This window comes from Pinus tabuliformis, chromosome Q (genome assembly GCF_031772625.1).
Source record: "Pinus tabuliformis cultivar Carrire ecotype Pingquan chromosome Q, CPIR1, whole genome shotgun sequence".
NCBI lineage: Eukaryota > Viridiplantae > Streptophyta > Pinopsida > Pinales > Pinaceae > Pinus > Pinus tabuliformis.
In genome coordinates, this window is record NC_142296.1 from 1,191,164,497 (window position 1) to 1,191,187,063 (window position 22,567).

Genomic DNA, 22,567 nt, shown 5'->3' on the forward strand with positions numbered 1-22,567 from the left:
ATTGTCAAGATTTTAATGTTTTTCTAATTCGTGATATTTTATCATTAATGCTATGGTTGAAAATAGTTATAAGTATTTTTTCTTAGCAACATGTCTAAACATTGTTAAAATTTTAAAGTTTTTCAAATAAGTGATATTTTAAATTTAATGTCATGCTTAAAAATGGGTGGAATTTTAAGGCTTTTCAAAGACACGATATTTTATCTTTAATGTCATGCTTGAAAATCGTTGGAAGTTTAAAGTTTTTTAGAATCATTATATTTTATTTTTAATGTCATTATTAAAAAATGTTGAAGATATACTCTGAAAAAAAGACGTTATTCTCGCACCAACACTTTTTGATTTCAAAGTGTTTTTTGCACCAAACAAAATGGTTGTTATTATTTTGTAATGTTATTTCTAAAAAAGATTGAAAGTTTACTTCGAAAAAAATTGGTGATGTAGAATCAACACTTTATTGTCGAGTAGTTTTTTCATATTTTTGCGGGGTTTTTGGGTTCAAGTAACCGCTTTGAGGTAATAGTTCTCATTTGATCAGTAACTATGTTCAAACTCAAAAGCTAAGGAATGATTCTTCAATAGTTCTTCGAATAGTAAGCCTTTAACTTTTTACACCACTGAGCCTACACCCTTGATTTGAATATGCATATGAACTTCCTCACACAGATCCGCACGTAGATGGATCTCTGTGTTTCACAACTCCATGTTTACACAATCTCCTCCAAATGGAAACGGTAATGGCATTTAGCGGCTTCACCTTCAACTCAACACATCTCCGACGCCTCCATGGAGCTCACATATATAATATCACAGTGCTACAGGTTCAAGAACAACGAATGATCTCTTCAATGAGCAAATATTTTGCCTCCTCAACACGCGAGACTCGGTCATCAGATCGTTGAAACACTCCTCAACACGACCGAAAGACTAATCAGAAACCTTGACAGCTTGACAAATCCAAGCTCCACCATGTATCCAAGCTCCAGGCTCCACGATTCCCGTAGCTCACAGGCTCGCTACTCTGACACACTTGGCATGTCAAGACAAACACTTGGCTCTTCAATTACACCATAAACTTAGCTCACCTCACCATCACTGTAAGGACCTGCAGTCCCTAACTCGCCACCGGGTGATGTGCGGCCGCCGGTGAGGCTTGAACGAGCAAGTGCGGCTACGGTTGGGTGAAGTGAGATGGCGTTCCGGCATAGGTGCGAGCTCTTTGTTATGCGATGGAGATAATGGAGAAGGGCGAGCATGTTTATATGCGTAGGGAGCGTGGTGTTAACATATGGAGGCCGACCCATATTGGAGAAGGGGTTGACATGATACTTGATGACTTTGCGATGGCATGTGGGCGTTGGGCGAGTCGGCTCGGCAGCCAGGACTACGCCCTATGCTGGATATATATTAGGTGAGCGAGGAGCTCATTCAAACCATCATTCACTCATTGCATCTTCGCTCATGTGAAGGAGAGGCACAGAACAAGGTGTGGACGCAAAGCTAAGGAGAAGAGGCGCAATTTGGAGATGCGCCCGTTCTTGGGCAAGGCCGCACGGTTGTAAACGCTTGTCTTGGTTTTGGGTGAAGAGTCCGGGTAGGGTCGCCCGCCAGGTGAAGTGAGGCATGCACGGGTGTGTGGCGCCCGGGTTATGCGACGGAGTGCCTGACGGTGAAACGTTGGTGGGCGCCGATTTGTGCAACGACTTGGCACAGGTTCTTGGGTGACTCGGGTGAGCGCCCGCCCATCGTGCAAGTGTGCACGGAGACTTGGTGGTGTGTTGAGACTGTGAACAGAGGTGTGTCTCAGGCAAAGGTGCCCATGTGTGGCGACTTGGAGGCGCGCCCGAGTTGGGCAAACAACACGATCGTGTGACGAGGTGAACGAAGGGTTGGTGAGTTGTGCGGCGACCATGCGGAGGTGCCGACGAGCTGGGCAACTGAGTTTGCCGAAGTTGTGAAAATTGGCTAAGTATAAATTTGGGGTTTCCCAAGGACTTAGTTTGTACTTTGTAAAAGTGGAAAAATTGTATAATATATTGATTCGGGCAGACTCATATTGCAGGGAGTTGCCCCTCCCTTTATACTGTTGTGCATTTCTCTTGTATAATGTTGTTTATGTGAATGTTATGGGCTTTCACTTGTATAAAGGAATACATTAATAATACTTGGTAACGAAATAAAACTAAGTATGGAATGTTAAGGCGTAGTCTACAATCGTAAGTATTGGTAAAAAGAAAACGGTTGGTAGTGCCGCACCTCGCTATAAGCGGTTGAAAGAGCACCGTAGGTGTAGGGGCGTGACAGTTGGTATCAGAGCTAATTCAGGTGGAGTGCAGACGAAGGAAACTAATTCTACAAAGGCCGACGACTTGAAAGGGAGTTCAAGTTTTGCAGGTAATAGGTGGAGTCAAGAGTTGGTTCAGTCTTGCAGGGAGAACCTAGTGAATGGTGAAACAGGTTTAGCAGAGGTGAAGCTTAGTGCTTGGGCCAAGCTGAACGAAAAGGCATGGCAAGTTTGGAAGAATGCGAAGGGAAGCTCTTGCTTACCTTATACAGGTTGAAGCAGATGAAAGAAGAGAATCCCTGGATTCGAAAGGAACTTGAAGTCTTGGAAAAGAATGTTGAAGACGAACTTCTTCAATTTGGTTGGACAATGGAGCAAGATGAAGTTGCAGATTGTGCTGACAAGGACAAGGAAGCCGTGATGATTGAGGATGTTGCAGATGTAACAACGATGGAGGATGAACTTGAGATTGATCAAGTTGGACCAGGATCGTGTAGTTTGCAGACATGGATGGATGAGGACACTCCTATGGAGGAGCCTCATGATGATGATGATGAAGTAAGTATTGACACTTGTGTTTCACTTGAGCATTTGGTAGATGGACTGTATGCAGGGAAGGGCAAAATTAGTTTGCTGATGCAAGGGAGCATCTTACCATGGATGACTATGATGAGACCTTGTATGGAGAAGCAAGGATTGCTGATTGTTGCAAGACTTGTTGGGGTTGTTTGTGACCTTGTGATAGAAGGTACAAAGGCCCATGACAAGGGAGGAACATGATGATCGTTGCGGAAGATTGGGTCATGCTTTAGCCACATGGAGAATTGGCTAAGTGCCCGGCATGACTCATGGACAGATTGGAGGGCACACTCTTGAGGTACGATGATGCTTGGGTGGACTTCTCATGGCCGAGAAAAAGAGCAAGTCTTGGTGGAACCTTTAGTGGGGAAGCTATGATGGAGAGACTCATGTGATGATGATATGGTTGGGTGACCGAGTTCACTAGACCGAAGATTGCAAACTTGGATGAGGATGACCGATTATTGTGATGGGTCTACTTGGTTGGACTACATGGACAACTTAGTCATGGACATCAAGTTGGAGACATGGAGCATGGTAGTCTTATGCAGGGACATTGTGCAAGAGCACTTGTAGAAGTGTCACTTATGGACATCAAATGAGGAGTGCCGAGGCAGGGATGTTGTGCAGGTGGATTTGCTGGTGTGACATGGAGATGTTTTGCTTATGAGCCGATGGAGAGGTTGTGCTCTTGAGTACAACAAGGCCATGGACTTGGATGGAGTTGTGAGCAGACTATGGAGCATTCCTACTACATGGAGAGTTGAGGCATCTTGCAGAGACCTTTGGGCCGAGACTTGTATGCTTGCTAGGTGTTGGTTGGAGATGACTCATGGAGCTCATGATGACATGAGGTTGTGACTTTTAGGGACTTCATATATGGTGGACTTAGAGGATCTGATGCATTGAGGAGTTGAGGTCAGAGACTTTGATGCAGGATGGGGTGCATACTTTCAAGTACATGTATGGGAATGGCTTGAAAGAGTGACTTGATGTGGAGAATCGGTATGAGACACTTTGGAGTGGTGGAGTTACAACGACGATGATGCCTTGGTGGCAACACTTGGGCATGGGTTGAGCCGAGACTCAACTACCTTTGACACATGGGAGCTGATTGATCTATGATCATGGATAGAAAATGGATAGATGAGACAGGTGTATACTTGTTTCTATGGCAGACTTGAAGGATGGCACATTGCAGATATGATGGAGGTTGCTTCATGGACCTGGATGTGGCACATCGAGAGTCCGAGTTTGATGAGATGGTCTCTTCATGTTGAGGAGGCACACATATGGATGACGATGTTGGGGTAGATGTGGCTGATTTCAGGCAGCACATTAGTACCAAGCATCATGGACAACATGTTGCAGATGAGATGAGGACTACTTCATGGACCTGAGCATAGCTTACACTTATATGGAGATGGATTCTTGATCGAGTTGAGGATGTGACAGGATGTTTTGAGACACAACTGATGGTGGCATGAGGATGTGCATTCTCATGCTTTGAGCGTGGCAGTTGGATTAGCTACCCAACTAGTTCAGGCATGGGGGTCGACAGTGTACAAAGATGTGTTAGCATTGTTAGAGTATCATGGCAGCAGTTCACACAAGGAAGACACATGATGAGATCGACACGAGAGGTTGCAAGGAGCATGTAGCTTGAGATGGAAGGACCATCATTCCGCGATGAGCAGCAGCATGTGGAGACTGTGACAGGGTGATCGATGGTCATGGATTGAGATGATTTCCGATGTATGACATACCGATGAGGTGTATACCTTGGTATGGTGATCTTGGTGACAGATGGTTGCCAGGACGAGACATGATGGAGACAGTGGTTCTACATATGTTGCAGAGATGTTTGCAGTATGTGGAGGAGTTGACATCATGGATGAGACAGTTGTTATTGATCTTGGTGGATGGCTACCAGGATGGTATGTTGTCGAGGACGACAACGATTTCAGGTGGAGGAGGATGTAAGGACATGCGGTCCTTAACTCGCCACCAGGTGATGTGCGACCGCGGGTGAGGCTTGAACGAGCAAGCGCGACTGCGGTTGGGCGAAGTGCAATGGCGTTTCGGCATAGGTGCAAGCTCTTTATTATGCGATGGAGATAATGGAGAAGGGCGAGCATGTTTATATGTGTAGGGAGCATGGTGTTAACATATGGAGGCTGACCCATATTGGAGAAGGGGCCGACATGATATTTGATGACTTTGTGATGGCATGTGGGCGTTGGGCGAGTCAGCTGGGCAGCCAGGACTACGCCCTACGTTAGATATATATTAGGTGAGCGTGGAGCTCATTCAAACCATCATTCACTCATCGCATCTTCGCTCATGTGAAGGAGAGGCGCAGAACAAGGTGTGGACGCAAAGCTAAGGAGAAGAGACGCAGTTTGGAGATGCGCCTATTCTTGGGCAAGGCCGCACGGTTGTAAACGCTTGTGTTGGTTTTAGGTGAAGAGCGCGGGTAGGGTCGCCCGTCTGGTGAAGTGAGGTGTGCACGGGTGTGTGTCGCCCGGGTTATGCGACAGAGTGCTCGACGGTGACACGTTGGTGGGTGCCCGGTTTGTGCGACGACTTGGCACAGGTTCTTGGGTGACTCGGGTGAGTGCCCGCCCGTCGTGCAAGTTTGCACGGAGACTTTGTGGTGTGTTGAGACTGTGAATGGAGGTGTGTCTCGGGCAGAGGCGCCCATGTGTGGCGACTTGGAGGCGCGCCCGAGTTGGGAAAACAACACGATCGTGCGACGAGGTGAACGAAGGGTTGGTGAGTCGTGCGGCGACCGTGTGGAGGTGCCGACGAGCTGGGCAACCAAGTTTGCCGAAGTTGTGAAAATTGGCTAAGTATAAATTTGGGGTTTCCCAAGGACTTAGTCTGGACTTGGTAAAAGTGGAAAAATTGTATAATATATTGATTCAGGCAGACTCATATTGCAGGGAGTTGCCCCTCCCTTTATACTGTTGTGCATTTCTCTTGTATAATATTGTTTATGTGAATATTATGGGCTTTTACTTGTATAAAGGAACACATTAATAATACTTGGTAACGAAATAAAACTAAGTATGGAATGTTATGGCGTAGTCTACAATCGTAAGTATTGGTTAAAAGAAAACGGTTGGTAGTGCCGCACCTCACTATAAGTGGTTGAAAGACTACCGCAAGTGTAAGGGGGTGACAATGACGGTGATATCTCCGCACAGATAGTCAGCTATCATGTAGCAATCTGTTTCCTTTTTCGAGGTTCACGATCGCACAAAAATTAAATTACCAATGCACAATCACACAACACCTCTTAACTTGGCTCACAAAGGTTGACTCTAGCACAACGAGCCACACATGGTGCCCTCACAGCTTGACTATGGTCGGCGGCTCTGAACGGATCTCCCCATTGATGCGCACTCTCCAATAGTTCATAGGTTACACAAATACGTGCATGGAAAGAAATATGCTAACGGACAGTCCTCCAAACTCAGCTCCTTTGACACTACACTTTTTGCTTTCACACAACGCTTGTGAACAATGACAAGATAGGTGGTTGATCGGGTTTGAGATGCCTCTTCCTCACAGGGCTCAACGCACAGCAAATCAAGAGTAACACTCAATGTTGACACCCCGGAACCCACATCTCTAGCTCTGAGGTCACATGCTCCTAGGCTCACCCTTATGCCCAACTCCACAGGCTCTTGCAGTGAGTCTCACCACACAAAACAACGTCTCAAAAGCTCAGGTGAGCTCTGATACCATATTAAAATTTGAAAACTTACAATGTGAGCTTCTTTATTTCAGTACCTATCACCATTATTTATACATCCATGAGCAGAAGCATCAACTGTTATCTCAAGCTACTCCTACCAACTATTAATTACCTGGCCGACTAATACTGCACTCTCCGTCATATAAACAGGTTTGCGGTCACAACAGTCACGGACGGGGTCATGATTAATACTCTAACAATTTCTATGTAATTTCTACATATTAGTTTCTGTATATTCACTGCTTGGACGAGACATAACGAAACAAAAATAGTGAAATTTCAATTTTAGATATCACGCGACATACATATTCACGGAATATGATACCTCTGTTATTGGTACCCATGTAGTTATCTTCACCATCACCGAAGCAAAATAAATCGACTTCCACTTTTGGGACAGCAGCAGACGTAAATAATATATCGAATATATCAATCGTTATCTGACTTACCTGGCGGTGCGAATCAAGATAACATTACGGTCAATCATTAAATTTTTAGATTTATTAAAAATAAATAAGTCGAAAATTAAAATGATTTTACGTTTTTAAATGAGTGTAACAATGGAGTATGTTATCAAACGTAGATGCCATTCGTGTATTTGCACAGCGTATGAACAGAGAAGTGACCTTAGAGTGGAACATAAGCAAATAAATCTTTTAACCATTTCGGATTTGTTAAAAAAAGTGACCTTAGAGTGGAACATAAATCCTTAGAGTGGAACATAAGCAAATAAATCCTTTACCAATTTACGTAGATGCCATTAGTACATTTGAACAACGTATGAACACAGGAGTGACTTTAGAGTGGAACATAAGCAAATAAATCTTTTAACCATTTCAGATTTGTTGTCAAAAAAAGCGTGGACGTGTTGAACATCCCAAAAATAGAATGAAAGGAAGGCAAAAACAGGAAATGATTAATGACCTTTTGGAAAACGACACGGGAATATACTTACTCTATTTACCTAAATGTTTGAAAACGGGAGGCAATTTACGTTAGTTTTCCTAGTTTACATATATTATATAATGAATATAACACAAAATATTAATCTGCTAATATTAATTTTAATTAAATGATAATTAATTTTATTAATTTTTAATTGATATAGTACAAAATAATTAAAAATTTGATTTTAAGAAAAGAGGATTTAAAATTTTTATTTTTTATTAAAAGTATTGTGTATTTTTTATATTTAATAATAAAAAAATATTGTGCATACGTTCTATATTTAATAATAATAAATTATCGTTATTGTTTATGTAAAATTATTATTAATTTAATTGTATTTTATAAATGAAAATTTATCATTATTTGTGTTATTAAATAAATTTAAGTTATTTAGTTGACTTCTAACTTTTTTTGTCATAGTTTTTTTTTTTTAATTATGTCATAAGGCTAATATTATTATACTCTAAAATTAAAAATTATATCCATTAAACAAAATGTAAATGAAGGTAAATTAGTTTAGATCCATCTTAACTTCAAATCTATGAATTATTTAGAGGGATCAAATTTTTCAACACTTAAGCCTATTTTTTTTCTTTTAAATATCTAATTTGACTTTGTTAAAACATTTATATAACATAACATTACAACATCTCTTCAAAACCAGACTAAAGAACGCCCAAATACAAATGAAATAAAAAAAATATATATTAAAAATGTAAAATAACAAAATAAAATTAATTAAAATAAAGTGAAGTATATGCATAAAATAATCATGATTGTAAGAAAAAAAATACAATTATATATATATATATATATATATATATATATATATATATATATATATAATTGAAAAATATTATATAATGATCATGACTAAAACAAACTATATAATGTAATTATGGTAAATTTATTCAATTGAATATTTTTAAATATAAACGATTTTTCCCGAATATTTATAATTTAAAAAACTATAATCTATAATATAATAAATAATAGATTTATTCTTAAATTTAGTTAAGAATTAAATATTTTTAAATATAAACACTTTTTCTCCAATATTTATAATTGGAAAAACTATAATTAATAATAAAAAATAAATAAATAAAAGAATGAAATATCCATTCACATTGCCCGCAAAGGTTTGGTCTCGTCGTTTGTGGACGATCTGTTAAGTCGTCGTGGGTGGTTCCTTCTAGAGGTTATAGTGGTAGCCAGTAGGATTCGACTGCGATTCCTCTTAGAGATTATAATAACAACCTCTGGAATCGACTCCGTATAATGCAAATAAAATATCAATATTGTTATCGATTTTACTAATCAACAAAAAAATATCCACTCACAACCTCCAATATTATATTTCTCGTTTCAACTTTCCATTTCATGCCACACTTGACCATCCAAAGTGTTTTCCTTATCTAATATTAAATACCATTGGAACTTTTTCAATCATTTAATGCATGCAGCCAAACTTAAATTATATTAATTAAGCAATTTGTATGTTACTGGTGATGCGTAAGTCTACTGTAATCATTTACATTGTAAGGGTCTAATAAAACACAGGATAATTCGAACGTTCGACGCATTTTTCTGTACAAAAGGATTGTAACTTTACATGTTTGAAAATTCTCTCGGCATTTCATATGCAAAACTTAATGTTGAAAGATTCTCGTTATCTCGTCAAAACAGGATGGACAGCCCTCACTTTTAAATCCCAACGCAATTACATAAACCCCTCAACTTCATATACATGATATTACTTTTAAAAACAAACTTCAGCTACAGCATATTACTTTTAGAAACCCCAAAAACAGCGAATACAAGGCGAGCTAAAAGAAACGTTTTCAACAAAAACAAAATGTTATAAATCATAAAAGATTTTTCTAGACTGAACGAGAGAGTTTTCAAATGCCTTGGAATGGAGAATGGTAGTGTTTACTTTTAAAACCAGACCACCGCTTTCCGCTAGATATATCGCTATCCTCTGCGTTATTTGAATGTTCCTTTAAATATATAGTATTAATATATGTATTCATTTACACATATATAGTATTAATATCTGTATTCCTTTGTGTAAATGATTGAAAGAGATAGAGTTAAGAACAATAGATGTGTTTTGAATCTCCCGAAAGTACTCCAAGGAAAAATGTTGGTAGAGTTTTGTTTCACATCTATTTATCATAAACTTTAAAAGAAAAACACTAAATGTTCGTAATTGAAACACATTTTTATTTAACAAAAATAAATTTAATATCATATAATTTCTAAAATTATATTTAGGAAAATGTTTAAAATTATATCATAAAATTTCATTTCATATCATATAATTTCTAAAATTATATTTAGGAAAATGTTTAAAATTATATCATAAATTTTCTAAAATTATTTGTTTTTAAGTTCGCTCATAATCTTAGAAAATCAAAATCATTTTTTTGTATTAGTTCAGAAATTTAGAAAATGAAGATCATTAAGAAAACAACACCCCATTATCTATATAAAAGTAATCATTTCATGCAACTACATTAAAAAAACTATATTTTATTCTTATTCACAATATCCCATGCTTTATCCCAATTCACAATGACATAGTCCATATACGTTGTTTTACCTACATCAAATGAAGAAACATTTTAATATGCTAAGACCCTTGGATGCACATTACAGAGATACGGCACATTACAGAAAAGGGTTTGCATGTCTTTAGTAGCACTAGCATTTCTCACAAGCATATACCCATGCTAGAATCACAAAGAAAGCTTTGTATGCTTTCACCAAACAATTATTACACTATAGTTCTATCGAACACATCACAAGCATATACCCATGCTAGAATCACAAAGAAAGCTTTGTATGCTTTCACCAAACAATCATCACACTATATTTATATCGAACACATTAAGACAAAACGAAAATTCACTCTCTTCCCAGAAAGAACATTTGATTAGAAGATGATTGTTAGTATCATCATAACTCTTAAATAAAAGAAATTTATTAGGTTTAACTTTATTTCTTTTCTATATATGATCACATATAAAGTTTTTACTATTCAGTAGAAACAACATAAAAACTTATTTGATAGATGAATCAATTTAAATATTTTTATGGAGCATCACATAGAATTTTTTTGAGATTCTTCATAACAAGCTATTTAAACATTATAGTAGAGTCATCCAAGGGATTCTTTGACAAAGTAATCTTATCAACTAGCTCCATATATCTCACATGATATTTGAGTTTTTCCACAAATCCACCCGGAAATTTTTGTTTGATCCTCCCCTCTAAATTCAAATCTTACCACTCAAAGTTATTATTTCCCCAATAATATAGTGGTCAATTAAGATAAAAAATAATGTTTTATCATGGAAACTTTCTATTTTACAAAGGTTAAATCATATTTCCTAAAAGCCTAAAATATTTTGCACTTCGTCCACCAATTGAACATTCACCCAATTCCCCATCTTCTACAATAAACTACCTCCCATTTAAGAGACTCCCGCCACCATTAATTTTAATATAATTCAAACGTTGTGTATATCTTCTTATATATATATATATATATATATATAACATTTGGATCTAGAGACTTATTTTTAGAGAAACTTCTTTACCTCATGGAGATAATCTTTGTAATAATATTATAAACACTATTATAGAGAGAAATATGCTTGAATTCTTCAAATGTATAAGGCTTATTACTCTCTACTATGAGAGAAATAAATGTAACATTAAAGTTGGCTAACACTATCCCATGGAAAGTTGTTTTCTCATAGTTTTCATAAGACCCCCTTCAATGAGTTTCAAGAAGAACAAGCATAATTATATTTACTAACCATTAGATCCTACTCTCTTTCTCCTTTAAGACAATGAAAAACTATTTGAACTTATACATTACAATATTTTTAATTAGAATTAAAATATGAGGTTCATATATAAAACTTGAAAAAGAAAAAGTCATTAACTATCTCTTCTTCTTTGTAAACATTCCCAAAGTGATGTATACCAACTCTTAATAAATCCTCAATGTTTTTCACCTCCACACCATATTATCCTATTATTTTCCAAAGGGAATTTATATCTAAAAGTTTCCTTCCCCTTTAAATTTCCATTTCAGTAACGCTTAGGTTTTTAGCCCGATGTTAATTTCTTTAGGCTAAAAAGCTACCTATTATGGCTATTTAAAGGGGATGAAAACTTTTGCATGTATAGAATGGATCCAGGCACTTATATGATATAATACCAAACCATATACTTGGACGAACATCCGATCCTTTTGTTGTGGTGGAGGAACTAGCACCATTATCTACCTTCTTTGCACCCTTTCTCAAATGCTTCCTCCTAAATTAAGTACTTCTGGTCAAAACTCTAATACTAAAACCCTAAATCAAGTTTACTTTACCTCCAATAACCTTGGTACTAAAGTGAATCCATTTAGATAAAATTTTACATGCATAAACGCCCTCATCTACCTTCTTTGCACACATTTTCAAATAAATACCTTTCGTCCTAAAATAAATACCTTTTATCAAAACACTATAAATAAAATAATTAAAAAACCTAAATTAATGTAATTTTACTTGCAGAATCCTTGCTACCTACCTAAATTCACCTTGCAAAAACCATTAGACCTACATTAATTTATGTTCCACTTACATAAAAATTACATACACAAAGTGGATATAAAAATTTGAATGAAAAGACACCAAACCTATTCTTGGGTTATCATCCAATCTAAAAATTTAAATAAAAGGACACCAAACCCTATTCTTGGGTTATCATCCAATCTCTTTCCAACGGAGGTACGACCCAGGTCAAACTTCCAACTGCACTCATGTGCAACTACCAATATCGAAGAGACTTGATCAATGCCTATCCCCAACCTTCGATGGCTATATCTAGATTCATCTTGTTCCTAGAAATTGAGTTCCCTACAAAAAAAAATCGACCTATACATCCTTTTATGTACTCTAGCGCATCCGTTGAGTAGTCTACTATGGTATTAGCCATTTCTCATAGCCACGCAGTAAGGTTTTATTTTTTGGAATCACTTCTTTGTTTTGAAGATACAATGATGTATCGTAAGGATTACTTCTTGGGAATCATATACCTAGGCAGATATGAAAAGGGATAAAAACTTCATCAAAGGATAATCCTTACAAACGTATTTGCAAGTAAAAGATTCAGCTTTATTATTAATTTGTTTAAAGTGGATATTTACATTAATTATAGTTTTTTGAAATATTTTACATTTGATGAATAATAGTAGAATTTAGTCCTAGTTCCTAGTTCTTGTACAACCTATTTCCCAAATCTACAAAACTGGTTTTTTTTTAACCGTTGAAAAAGGTTAAAAAGGTTAAAAAAGAAAAGCTAATTCCAAAATCTACACCATCTTCAATTTTTTCTAAAAGACTTCCCAATATTTCGCTGTACAAACAAAGTAGAAAACTGGCCAACTTACTTAATGAAACGAGGCAAATCATAAGGATGAGCTACGGCGTGGAATCTCGCTAATCTGTGACTTCTACCGTCTAGATTTCTATCTAACTGTTTAGTGCGAACTAATCCTTTTTATTACAGTGATGCACGTATCTTGTACCTTACGGATTACGTACATTACCTTAATAAAAACGGACTACGATATCGAATCTGAGAAGTGACCTTTTAGATTATAGAGAACAACACGTAATGAAAATCAATGTTGAAATCCATTGCGAGTTTGGTTGCAGTGTCAACGATCAAAGCTGAATTGATCCTCGAATTGAACAATACTATAAGAAACAATCACAGCCTTAGTGCGAGAATAATCTGCCGATTTGATGTGTGAGCCACACAGCAATGCTATAAGAGCACTCCTTGAAGAGTTCATTCCCACCGAGCGAAGGCGAGCCGTTCTGAAGTGTGCAAATTTATATTCGAGTTATTTGGCTGGAATTTATTTTAGTACTTCCTAGGGTCCATCGGTCTGAAAGTTCTTGACCTAGCGTCCACATGACGAGTTTTGTAAGGAGCAACGTTCGAGTCTACTGCGACGAAGAACGGAAGGCTCCAAACTCGAAAAAATGGTCCATCCTTGCTGCCCTGACTTTAATTATGCTGCTCCTTGACATCGTTGGTGTGTCAATGGGAACTCCTGTTACTTCCAGTGAAGTCCCCGACGACCCCCAAGGTAGGAAAGTATGGTCTAATTTAGTAAAGTCGGTCTGTAGCGAGACAAGATTTCCCCACCGATGTGTGTCGTCTTTGGCATCATATCGTGGCTTCGAGACAGCATCACCCGATATTTTGATAAGTTTAGCCTTGACGGAGAGCATGGAACAGGCACAACATGCTTACGAATTGTCCATGAGTCTAGACAGTGATATGATGAATGAAAGAGAACGAGCGGCATGGCAAGATTGTGTTGAGCTTTTCCGAGATACGTTGGACAGTCTCAACGTTTGTTTAAGCAACAATTCAGTCAAGAAAGACATCCCAAATTTGCTGAGCGCGGCTTTGACGAACCAGGAAACCTGCTTGAATGGTTTTCGTGACTTCAATTTAACAGACAGCAGTAATATAAAAGCTCTGATGTCCAGAGCTGTTAATGTGTCAGAATTAACGAGCAATTTGCTTTGCATGTACAAGCTTTCCAGCTTCAAAAATCGCCGTCTGTTGAGTTCAGAAAGAGAGGAGTTGGACTCTCACTACAGTCTGATCGAGAGAGATGGTTTTCCAGGATGGTTATCAGCCGACGACCGAAGGCACTTACAATCCTCCAGACAAGCGCACGTCGTTGTTGCCAAAGATGGTTCTGGCAATTACCTGACGATCACCGAAGCTGTAAACGCCGCGCCTTCCGAGTCCAAGAGGAGACATATCATCTACGTCAAAGCCGGAGTTTACAAGGAGAACGTGGACATATTGAAGACCAAAACCAATTTGATGTTAATTGGCGATGGCAAGGACCGAACCATCCTCACGGGAAGCAAGAATGTTTTAGATGGTTCAACTACGTTCAAGTCTGCCACTTTGGGTAAGAATTTAAAATTGGCTTTTCTCTTATACTTATACATTGCTCTGGATATTGTTCTATTGGATTAATATTAAATTGTATAATTGTTTTGTTTTTTAAATATATCATTACAAAAGATTTTTAATTTATTTTATTGTACAAATTAAATGTTTTTGGCATAAAGTGAGAAAAATCATGATATTGAAATAAAACTTATTTACAAAATAAGTGAAAATATAACTCATTATATTGCACTAAAATTTATGTGCTGAGAATAAATATCTACAGTTGAATATTGTTATATATATATTAAAATTGAATATTGTTATATATATATTAAAATTATATATATATATATATATAATAGAGAAATTATATATATATATATATATATATATATTTAAAAATTATATATATATATATATAATAGAGAAATTACAATTTAATATATATATATATATATAATAATAATAAAATTATAATATAATTAATATATGATTTTGCCCGTTTGTTTTGTTTGTTATGTGTGAAATGACAAACTGCCTGTGTGCAATAGTTGTTTCTGAATGAGGTTCTAATGTATAACTTATCAAATGTATTTTGCCTTTATGCGATAGTTGTTTCTGAATCAGGATCTAATGTATAACTTGTCAAATGTATTAACGGTTCTTGTTTTTCCCATTTTAAACGACAAATTGTCTTTTCTGCGATAGCTGTTTCTGGAAGAGGGTTCATTGCGAGAGACATGACGTTCGAGAACACCGCTGGACCTCAAAAGCACCAGGCCGTAGCACTTCGAGTAGGCGCAGACTTCTCGGTGGTATATCGTTGCAGCATCAAAGGATACCAGGACACTTTATATGTTTACTCCCTTCGCCAATTTTACAGAGAAGTCGATATCTATGGAACGGTTGATTTTATCTTTGGCAACGCAGCCGTGGTAATCCAAAATAGCAATATCTTGGTTAGAAGGCCTATGAGACAACAAAAGAACACAATTACAGCTCAAGGAAGAACTGATCCCAATCAAAACACCGGAATTTCCATTCATAATTGCAGGGTAAGCCCAGCTCCCGATCTGCAAGCTGTTAAAAAGTCCATCCAAACTTACCTCGGAAGACCGTGGAAGCAATACTCTCGCACAGTGTTCATGCAATCCATTCTGGACGATTTGATCGATCCCGCCGGTTGGTCCGAATGGCAAGGAACCTTTGCGCTTCAAACATTGTACTATGGCGAGTATATGAACAGAGGGGTCGGTGCAGTAACATCAAGACGTGTCCGTTGGCATGGATTTCATGTGATCAAAAGTGCCACTGAAGCGGCTAGATTCACAGTTGGCCAATTCATTTTTGGTAATTTGTGGATTCCTGCTGCAGGAATTCCCTTTACCCTTGGACTGATATGATGAATATCACAAAACCAGATATCTGATATTCATTTAAATGCTATCATTAACCGACCCTTCCTATGTCCAATGTTCCAGTCTGTATCCTATAGGACGTGCAAAAGTAGTAAAGAAAATAGTGTAGTACACATAACTTTCTATGCCATTTCATGTGTTACTTTCTCCAGAATGATGCCAAGGATTCCATTATAACAATAATTAAATGTCAGTTACAATCTATTCGCTTCATTTTTATTTCTATTAATTTAAATTTAATTGAATGATGGGTTAAGGATGTCGTGTGATTCATTTTTTTTTTATTATATTAATTATCTTTATAAAATATGAAATGGAGAAATTATGTATTAGTTTTATCGAATTAAATCATTTGCTTGCCATTTCAAATAAATACAACTAACTCATCAAAATTTAGAATTATGTCACTAGAAATGTTTATTTTTAAACAAGGTTTTTTATAATCTTAATTTTAATTATGAATAAGTAATAAATAGATAGATGGTAAAGATTTAATTTATTTAAAATATTTATGGAATATTTTTAATTGTAGTTATAGATAAAATGTTGAAAATTATTTCAAAAGTAGTTATATTTTTTGTTTTTCTATTTAATTAAAAAAATATTATAAAATTAAATAAAAATAAAATCTATATAAAATAATCTAAGTATGGAATAAGTTTTGATTTTTTGGTATTATAACAAATCCTATTACACGAATCTCCATGATAAAGTGGATTTAAATCTCCATAGTTAAGAATCGCTTTACAAGTTTTTTCAAATGTATATCTATTTAACTCAGATATTAAATATTTCCACGATTAATAATAATAATAAACTCATAATTTATTTAGTTATTTTTTATAATTTTTAAAATTTTGATAATTTGAGAAGTATGATTCAAATTTTTTTTTATATGTATTTTTTTCATGTATATTAATATTTACTAGTAATATAATTTATATCATTGGTTAATAATAACATAAAATAGGAAAATTTTCTCACTTTTTGATATCACAATCCTTTTTGTAAATGTTGAAATAAAGATATTACATACATTTTTATACATAGATATATTTTATATTTGCAAAAGAAAGTTGTCAAATGTATAAGTTAAAATTTTACAATAATTATAAAAATAATCACTTTTTAATATTTATTAAAAATTATTGATTTATATATATATATATATATATATATATATATATATATATATATATATATATATATTACTTATTATTCAAAGGAGGCAATACATAAGAGGTTGTCGTGTGCTACTATTTTGCTCGAAGGGAAACCAGACCATAAGTTGGATTCCAAGTAGGATTAAGTGCCTCCAGTTGTGCTTGTGTTAAGATTAGGTAGGCCTCTTTCATATTGAAAACCCCCTGACAGACCATACCCACATCATAGAATGCCATCATCCATTTTCACTACGATATTTTAAGTGGTTAGTACCTATCAAAGAAGGTCTTTATCATTACAATGAGTTCTTGCATAGGTTGGGAATTGGATCTTCTAAGCGCACCAATGAGAGTTGGGGGAATATGAATCCCAATAATGAGTCACCAATGAAAGGTCTCCTTGATGGGGACTATCTCATATTAGGAGAGAGTTGGGAAAAGAGGAGATTTTAGGCCATTGATTCTCGGAATCATCCCAGAATAAGGTTTTCATTCCATTATGCACTTCCTAGAAAAAATGGTCTTAGATTAGAGATTTGTTATTCCAAGTTGCATTCCATATCTGAGAGCCTTCTGAAATTCGAACTAGTCGAGAAGAGAGGAGGCCCTAAAGATATTTCTTAGTCCATATTTTGCACCATAGTACTAAGCAGTTCTTTAACCAATTCCACCATGTTTTTGCACTTAGAGGTTGGCTTAAGGCCCTTGGACCGCATAATGCTAGACCCCCTACAACTTTGGGAAGGAACAACTTGTCCCAAGTGACTAAGGCCCATTTTTTCTCGAGATGGGTGCCCCCCTATAGGAAGGAGTGTTTCATGCTGTGAAGCTTGTTAATAATGGATTTTCGAGCAACTAAGGCTGAGAGAGTGTAGGTGGGCATAGATTGCATGATCAATTTCAGAAGAATAAACCGTTCAACAAAATTCAAGGTCATGAAGGCACAACTTGAGAGTTTTGTCTCAAATTTAAGAAGTATCTCTTCTCATACCGATATGCAGAGAGGATTGGCAGTGAGAGGGGGCCTTAAATATTTTGAGGAAAGGAAGCTTTTCTTGAAACCCATAAAATGAGTGATATGAAGTTGAATGGCATGTGGAGTATTAAAGAAGAAAAATTGAGACTTTCCTTTATTTATATATATGCTCGAGGATATAAAAAAGGTATCTAATGTTTCTTTTAAATTCTCATGCCTCCTGGATAGAAGGATACACAATAAGGAGGATATCATCCACAAATTGTTGGCGTGCTGAGCAATGTTGGGAAGAGCTAAGGGGGAGACCTCGAAGGAATTGACAGAGAAGCGCATGCTTAATGGATTGGCTTAGACTTTTAGAAACAAGCAAGAAGATATAAGGAGAGATTGGTTCTCCTTGATAGATGCCCCTAGAAGGGGAGAAGGTAGGCAAGGGAAAGTGATTGATCAAGATTGAAAAAAATGCTTTCGAGATGAGAGTCATCACCTAAGGTAACCATTTCTCATGAAATTTGTAGGCCTTAAGAATATGATAAATGAACTACCAACTAACTTTGTCAAGGGCTTTTGACATATCAAGTTTTAATATCATACCAAGTTGGTTGAAGGAATGAAGTGAGTGGATATGATCTTGAACGAGGATTATATTGTTAAGAATTTGTCTTCTTTCTACGTATCTAGTTTTCACAGGGAAGATGAGAGTGGGGAGAAGCATTTTAAGTCTATTTGTAATGGTTTTTGAAATTATTTTATAGATGACATTGTAGAGTGCTATAGGATGAAAGTCAGAAGGAGGAAAGGCTTTAGTGGATTTGGGAAATAAAGAGATAAAAGTTGCGTCAAAGGCAGAGAGAAGGGAGGTATAGCATCGAGAGCTTCAATCACTTGCCAATCATATCTTCCAAGAATGGCCCAATAGGAGTGGAGGATTTTTTCTGTAAAGCCATCACGACCTGTCGCCCTCCCACTTGGCATACTCATCAACACTTCTTCCACCTCTTGGTAGGTTATTTCCTTGACCATTGAGAGAAGCTTTGGGATATGTTGAGTAATCATTTGAATATTATTCCTCCTATAAGGGCTTGGCTCTATAAGGAGAGTGCTAATGTGTTGAGAGAGGACTTATGAAAGATCTTCATGGTCCTCCACATACTAATTGTGATTCTTGCAAAGGAGATTGATTTGATTTTGTTTCCTGTAGTTAAGCATGGATTTATGGAATAACTTTGTGTTGTGGTCTCCTTCTTTAATAAATTTTACCATGTATTTTTTCTTGTGTAGGATCTCCTCTTGAGCCAATATTTCTTTTAATTGATGTCACAGGCCCCCTTCAACTTCCTTTAATTCTTTTTTTCCAACCTTTGTGATTATGGTTTGTTTAATCATTTTCATTTCTTCCCCTAGTTTGAGATTTTCTTGAAAGATGTTTCCAAGTTCTTCAATGTTCCACCCTTTTAATTTTTATTTAATGGATTTTAATCATTGACAAAATTGATACATTATGCGCCTAGGGATAAAGGCAGATTCTTTCCACTAGGTTTCCATCTTAGAAAGGAAGTTTGGATGGAGCAACCATAATTCCTCAAAGCAGACAGGTATTTTACATGGCGAAGAATACCATCAAAGCTGAAGTTGAATCGACTAGTGATGAGATTCATAGCTTGGGAGAATTGAAGATTCGAAGCTGATACTTGTTAGGAGAATAGATTTAGAGAATATAAATAGATCTAGACTTGAATTCACCTGATGTAATCTCCCTCTTTTATTGTTCCATGTATAGATTCCAGTGGAGGTCTGAATATCTATCATCTTACATTTATCTATGAAGGGGTTGAAGATTAAATATTCCTCGTCAAAGCTTCGAACACCTCCCTTTTTTTTCATGCAATGATCTAATCAAATTGAAATCCCCACCAAGATCCATTGCTTAGGGTGGATAAGATGAGAAACAATGGAGATATTTGATATGAAGACTCTTTAATCCTGAGAGATGGTGGGACCATAAACATTGGAAATGAAGCTAAATTGTAAGGAGACTATGGGTTGAAAGCATGTTGTTAGAATTTTGTGTAGAGAAAATGAGTCCTTGAGAGTGACAGTGGATGGATTCCAAAGTATTGCTACACCACCAGAAGCACTTGTTGCATAGTGGGTGATTAGATCACATTTTTTTCCAAAATGTCTTAATCATTTGATTGAGGTTATGGTGAGAACATTTCATCTCTTGGAGCAACAAGATGTCTGGTTTTTCAGGATTTGGCATTTGAATTTTCTGTTTAAACCCCTAACATTTCAAGAGATGACTTTGATCATTGATATTTGGAGAAGAGAGGGAATAGTGAGGTAATGGCAGAAACTCTTCCTGAATTAACTAGGAATTCGCCTAAATATTGAAGAAGTTTGTTGTTGTTTTTTCTACCTTTTTTCTTAGGCTCTTTGTCTAAGATGGGATAGTCTTGGGGGACATTTTTTTTAATTCCTTGTGAAGAAATATAAGTGGATGGAGAAGGTATGGTACTTGATGCATTTCCTCAATGGAGGAGAATGTCTTGATGGAAAAGATATTCTCTTACAATTATTTGAATTTGATCTTTAGGAATGGGCGCAAGATCCTTGGTTTCCCGTTCTTCTGCAATCTATTGTAGATCGATATCTTGGAATTCAAGATCTTATAGATATTCTTATTCCATCGGGGATGGGAGATCTTGATTGGAAGTCTTGTTTGCAAGCACCAATTCATGAGATGGTTGGGCTAAATCTAGTTGTGTGCTCGTCGGATCTCCCTCGGCGGGTTCTTCGAGAGCATGTTCTATTGGTGGTGCTTCCTGCCTCGGTTGATTTTCCTCTTCTGAATATTGGAGAACTATGTACCTATTTGTTCCTTAATTTCCCCACAGAGCAAGGTTCTCTCCTCACCTTCAAGGCAATTTTCTTCTTCCTGACACTATGGTGAAGCATTCTCCTAGAGAGGGCTAGTTTGTTGATGGATTCCCTCACTCGGCTAGATGAAGTGGTTTGGCCGTGTAGTCTCTAAAGAGGTGGCCATATGAATGATTGTGATGACACCTAAAGGGGATATATTCATAATTTTTTGGCTTCTCCCAAACAATTTCTTCACAAATCAAGTGTATGTTTGCAAGTTGGGGTTTTGTGAGATCCATATACACACATAATCTCGAATATGAAGTATATCTACCTGTTCTTTTTTTTATCTGATAGCATAAAAATATCCTTATTTTGTTACCAATGTGAGAAAGGGTTTTTGGATCCCAATATTCTTGAGGCAAGGATTATAATTTGATCCAAATGAGGAGGAATGAGAAATATTCATCTTCTAGGTTAAATCTTGGAACCCGGGGTTTCATTGAAAGGCCCACTAAGTTCATGAAGTAAAGACCCCCTAAAGAATATGATCCAAATCTTCAATTTTATTGAAGATCACATCAAAAAATCCTCTAGATCCCATTTTAAATTATGCTTCTCCCTTGATTACCCAAATTTTTTGTAGCGAGTTGATAAGGATTCATTGTGAAGGCCAAGGCCCTATGAGTTCACAAATGATTTTCTGGTCCTTCATACGTTCTACTGTAGATCCCTATTTTTTAGGAAGGGTCTCTTGGGTTTATGGGAGGAAAGGGCTTGTTGTTTGCTCTGATTTGGCTACCTAGTATGTGGGTGTACTAGATGGCTACAGCTCACTTGAACTTGCAATGAGTGAAGCATTAGCAGATTGGGAGGCGATCGAGTTAGCAAATTTATATGGTTGTTGTTGTGATTGGAAATCTACTACTACCATCTTGGAAGATCCCCCCTAGCCCGATGGGGGCACCACTGAAGCCTGATCAAGTGCTATGGAATGAGATGTCGATCAAACCCTAGATTCAATCACTAAATATTTTATTAAAAATTCCACATTCTATTTTAGATGTACTGAGTTAATCAATAGATTTTAGGGGATGTTTTTCATCATTATTAAAAATATTGATTAAAAGTAATTTAAAAATTAAATTAACTTAATTTGTTCAAGTGGATGGGAAAGTAAAGTTGTTAATGATTCTTTGTGAATCTAACCTACCTAATTATAAAGAAGTAGATAAAAATTAAGAAGAGGCTTCCTTGTTGGCGTTATTTCAACCTAAGCCACCAAAATATGAAGAAGTAGTTACAAAATTAAGTAGGAGTTATGAGGAAGAGTAAGTTAAACTATAGTTGTCATGTTGTTGATGAAAATTATATTCATATAAATATCACATTTTATTACACATATTAATATTAGGGAATGGCTAATGGGGTGTCGAGTAGACAATGGCGGGGCGTTTTGTTAAGACAGTTTGTGGTGAAAAGGTCACTGGTTCGAAATATTGTGGTAAAAAATCCAGCCATGCTAAGGGATGGTGTAGCTCAGGCTGGGTATAATACCTAGGTTATTTTGACATATTAGAT

At 36.4% G+C, this 22,567-nt stretch overlaps 1 protein-coding gene across 1 annotated transcript; it reads left to right on the plus strand.

The window, feature by feature from the left end:
- The first annotated feature begins 13,456 nt into the window (after positions 1–13,456).
- On the plus strand, positions 13,457–16,144 carry LOC149223990 (pectinesterase-like). The gene is made up of 2 exons (XM_089383449.1): positions 13,457–14,583; positions 15,276–16,144. The coding sequence occupies exons 1-2, from the start codon at positions 13,560–13,562 to the stop codon at positions 15,968–15,970; spliced, it is 1,719 nt and encodes a 572-aa protein (XP_089239575.1). The 5' UTR covers positions 13,457–13,559; the 3' UTR covers positions 15,971–16,144.
- The last annotated feature ends 6,423 nt before the right edge of the window (positions 16,145–22,567 follow it).

Coding starts and splice junctions, on each gene's coding strand:
- LOC149223990 (XM_089383449.1), top strand. CDS start 13,560: ATGACGAGTTTTGTAAGGAGCAACGTTCGAGTCTACTGCGACGAAGAA. Junction 14,584..15,275: donor GTTCAAGTCTGCCACTTTGG/GTAAGAATTTAA, acceptor TTTCTGCGATAG/CTGTTTCTGGAAGAGGGTTC.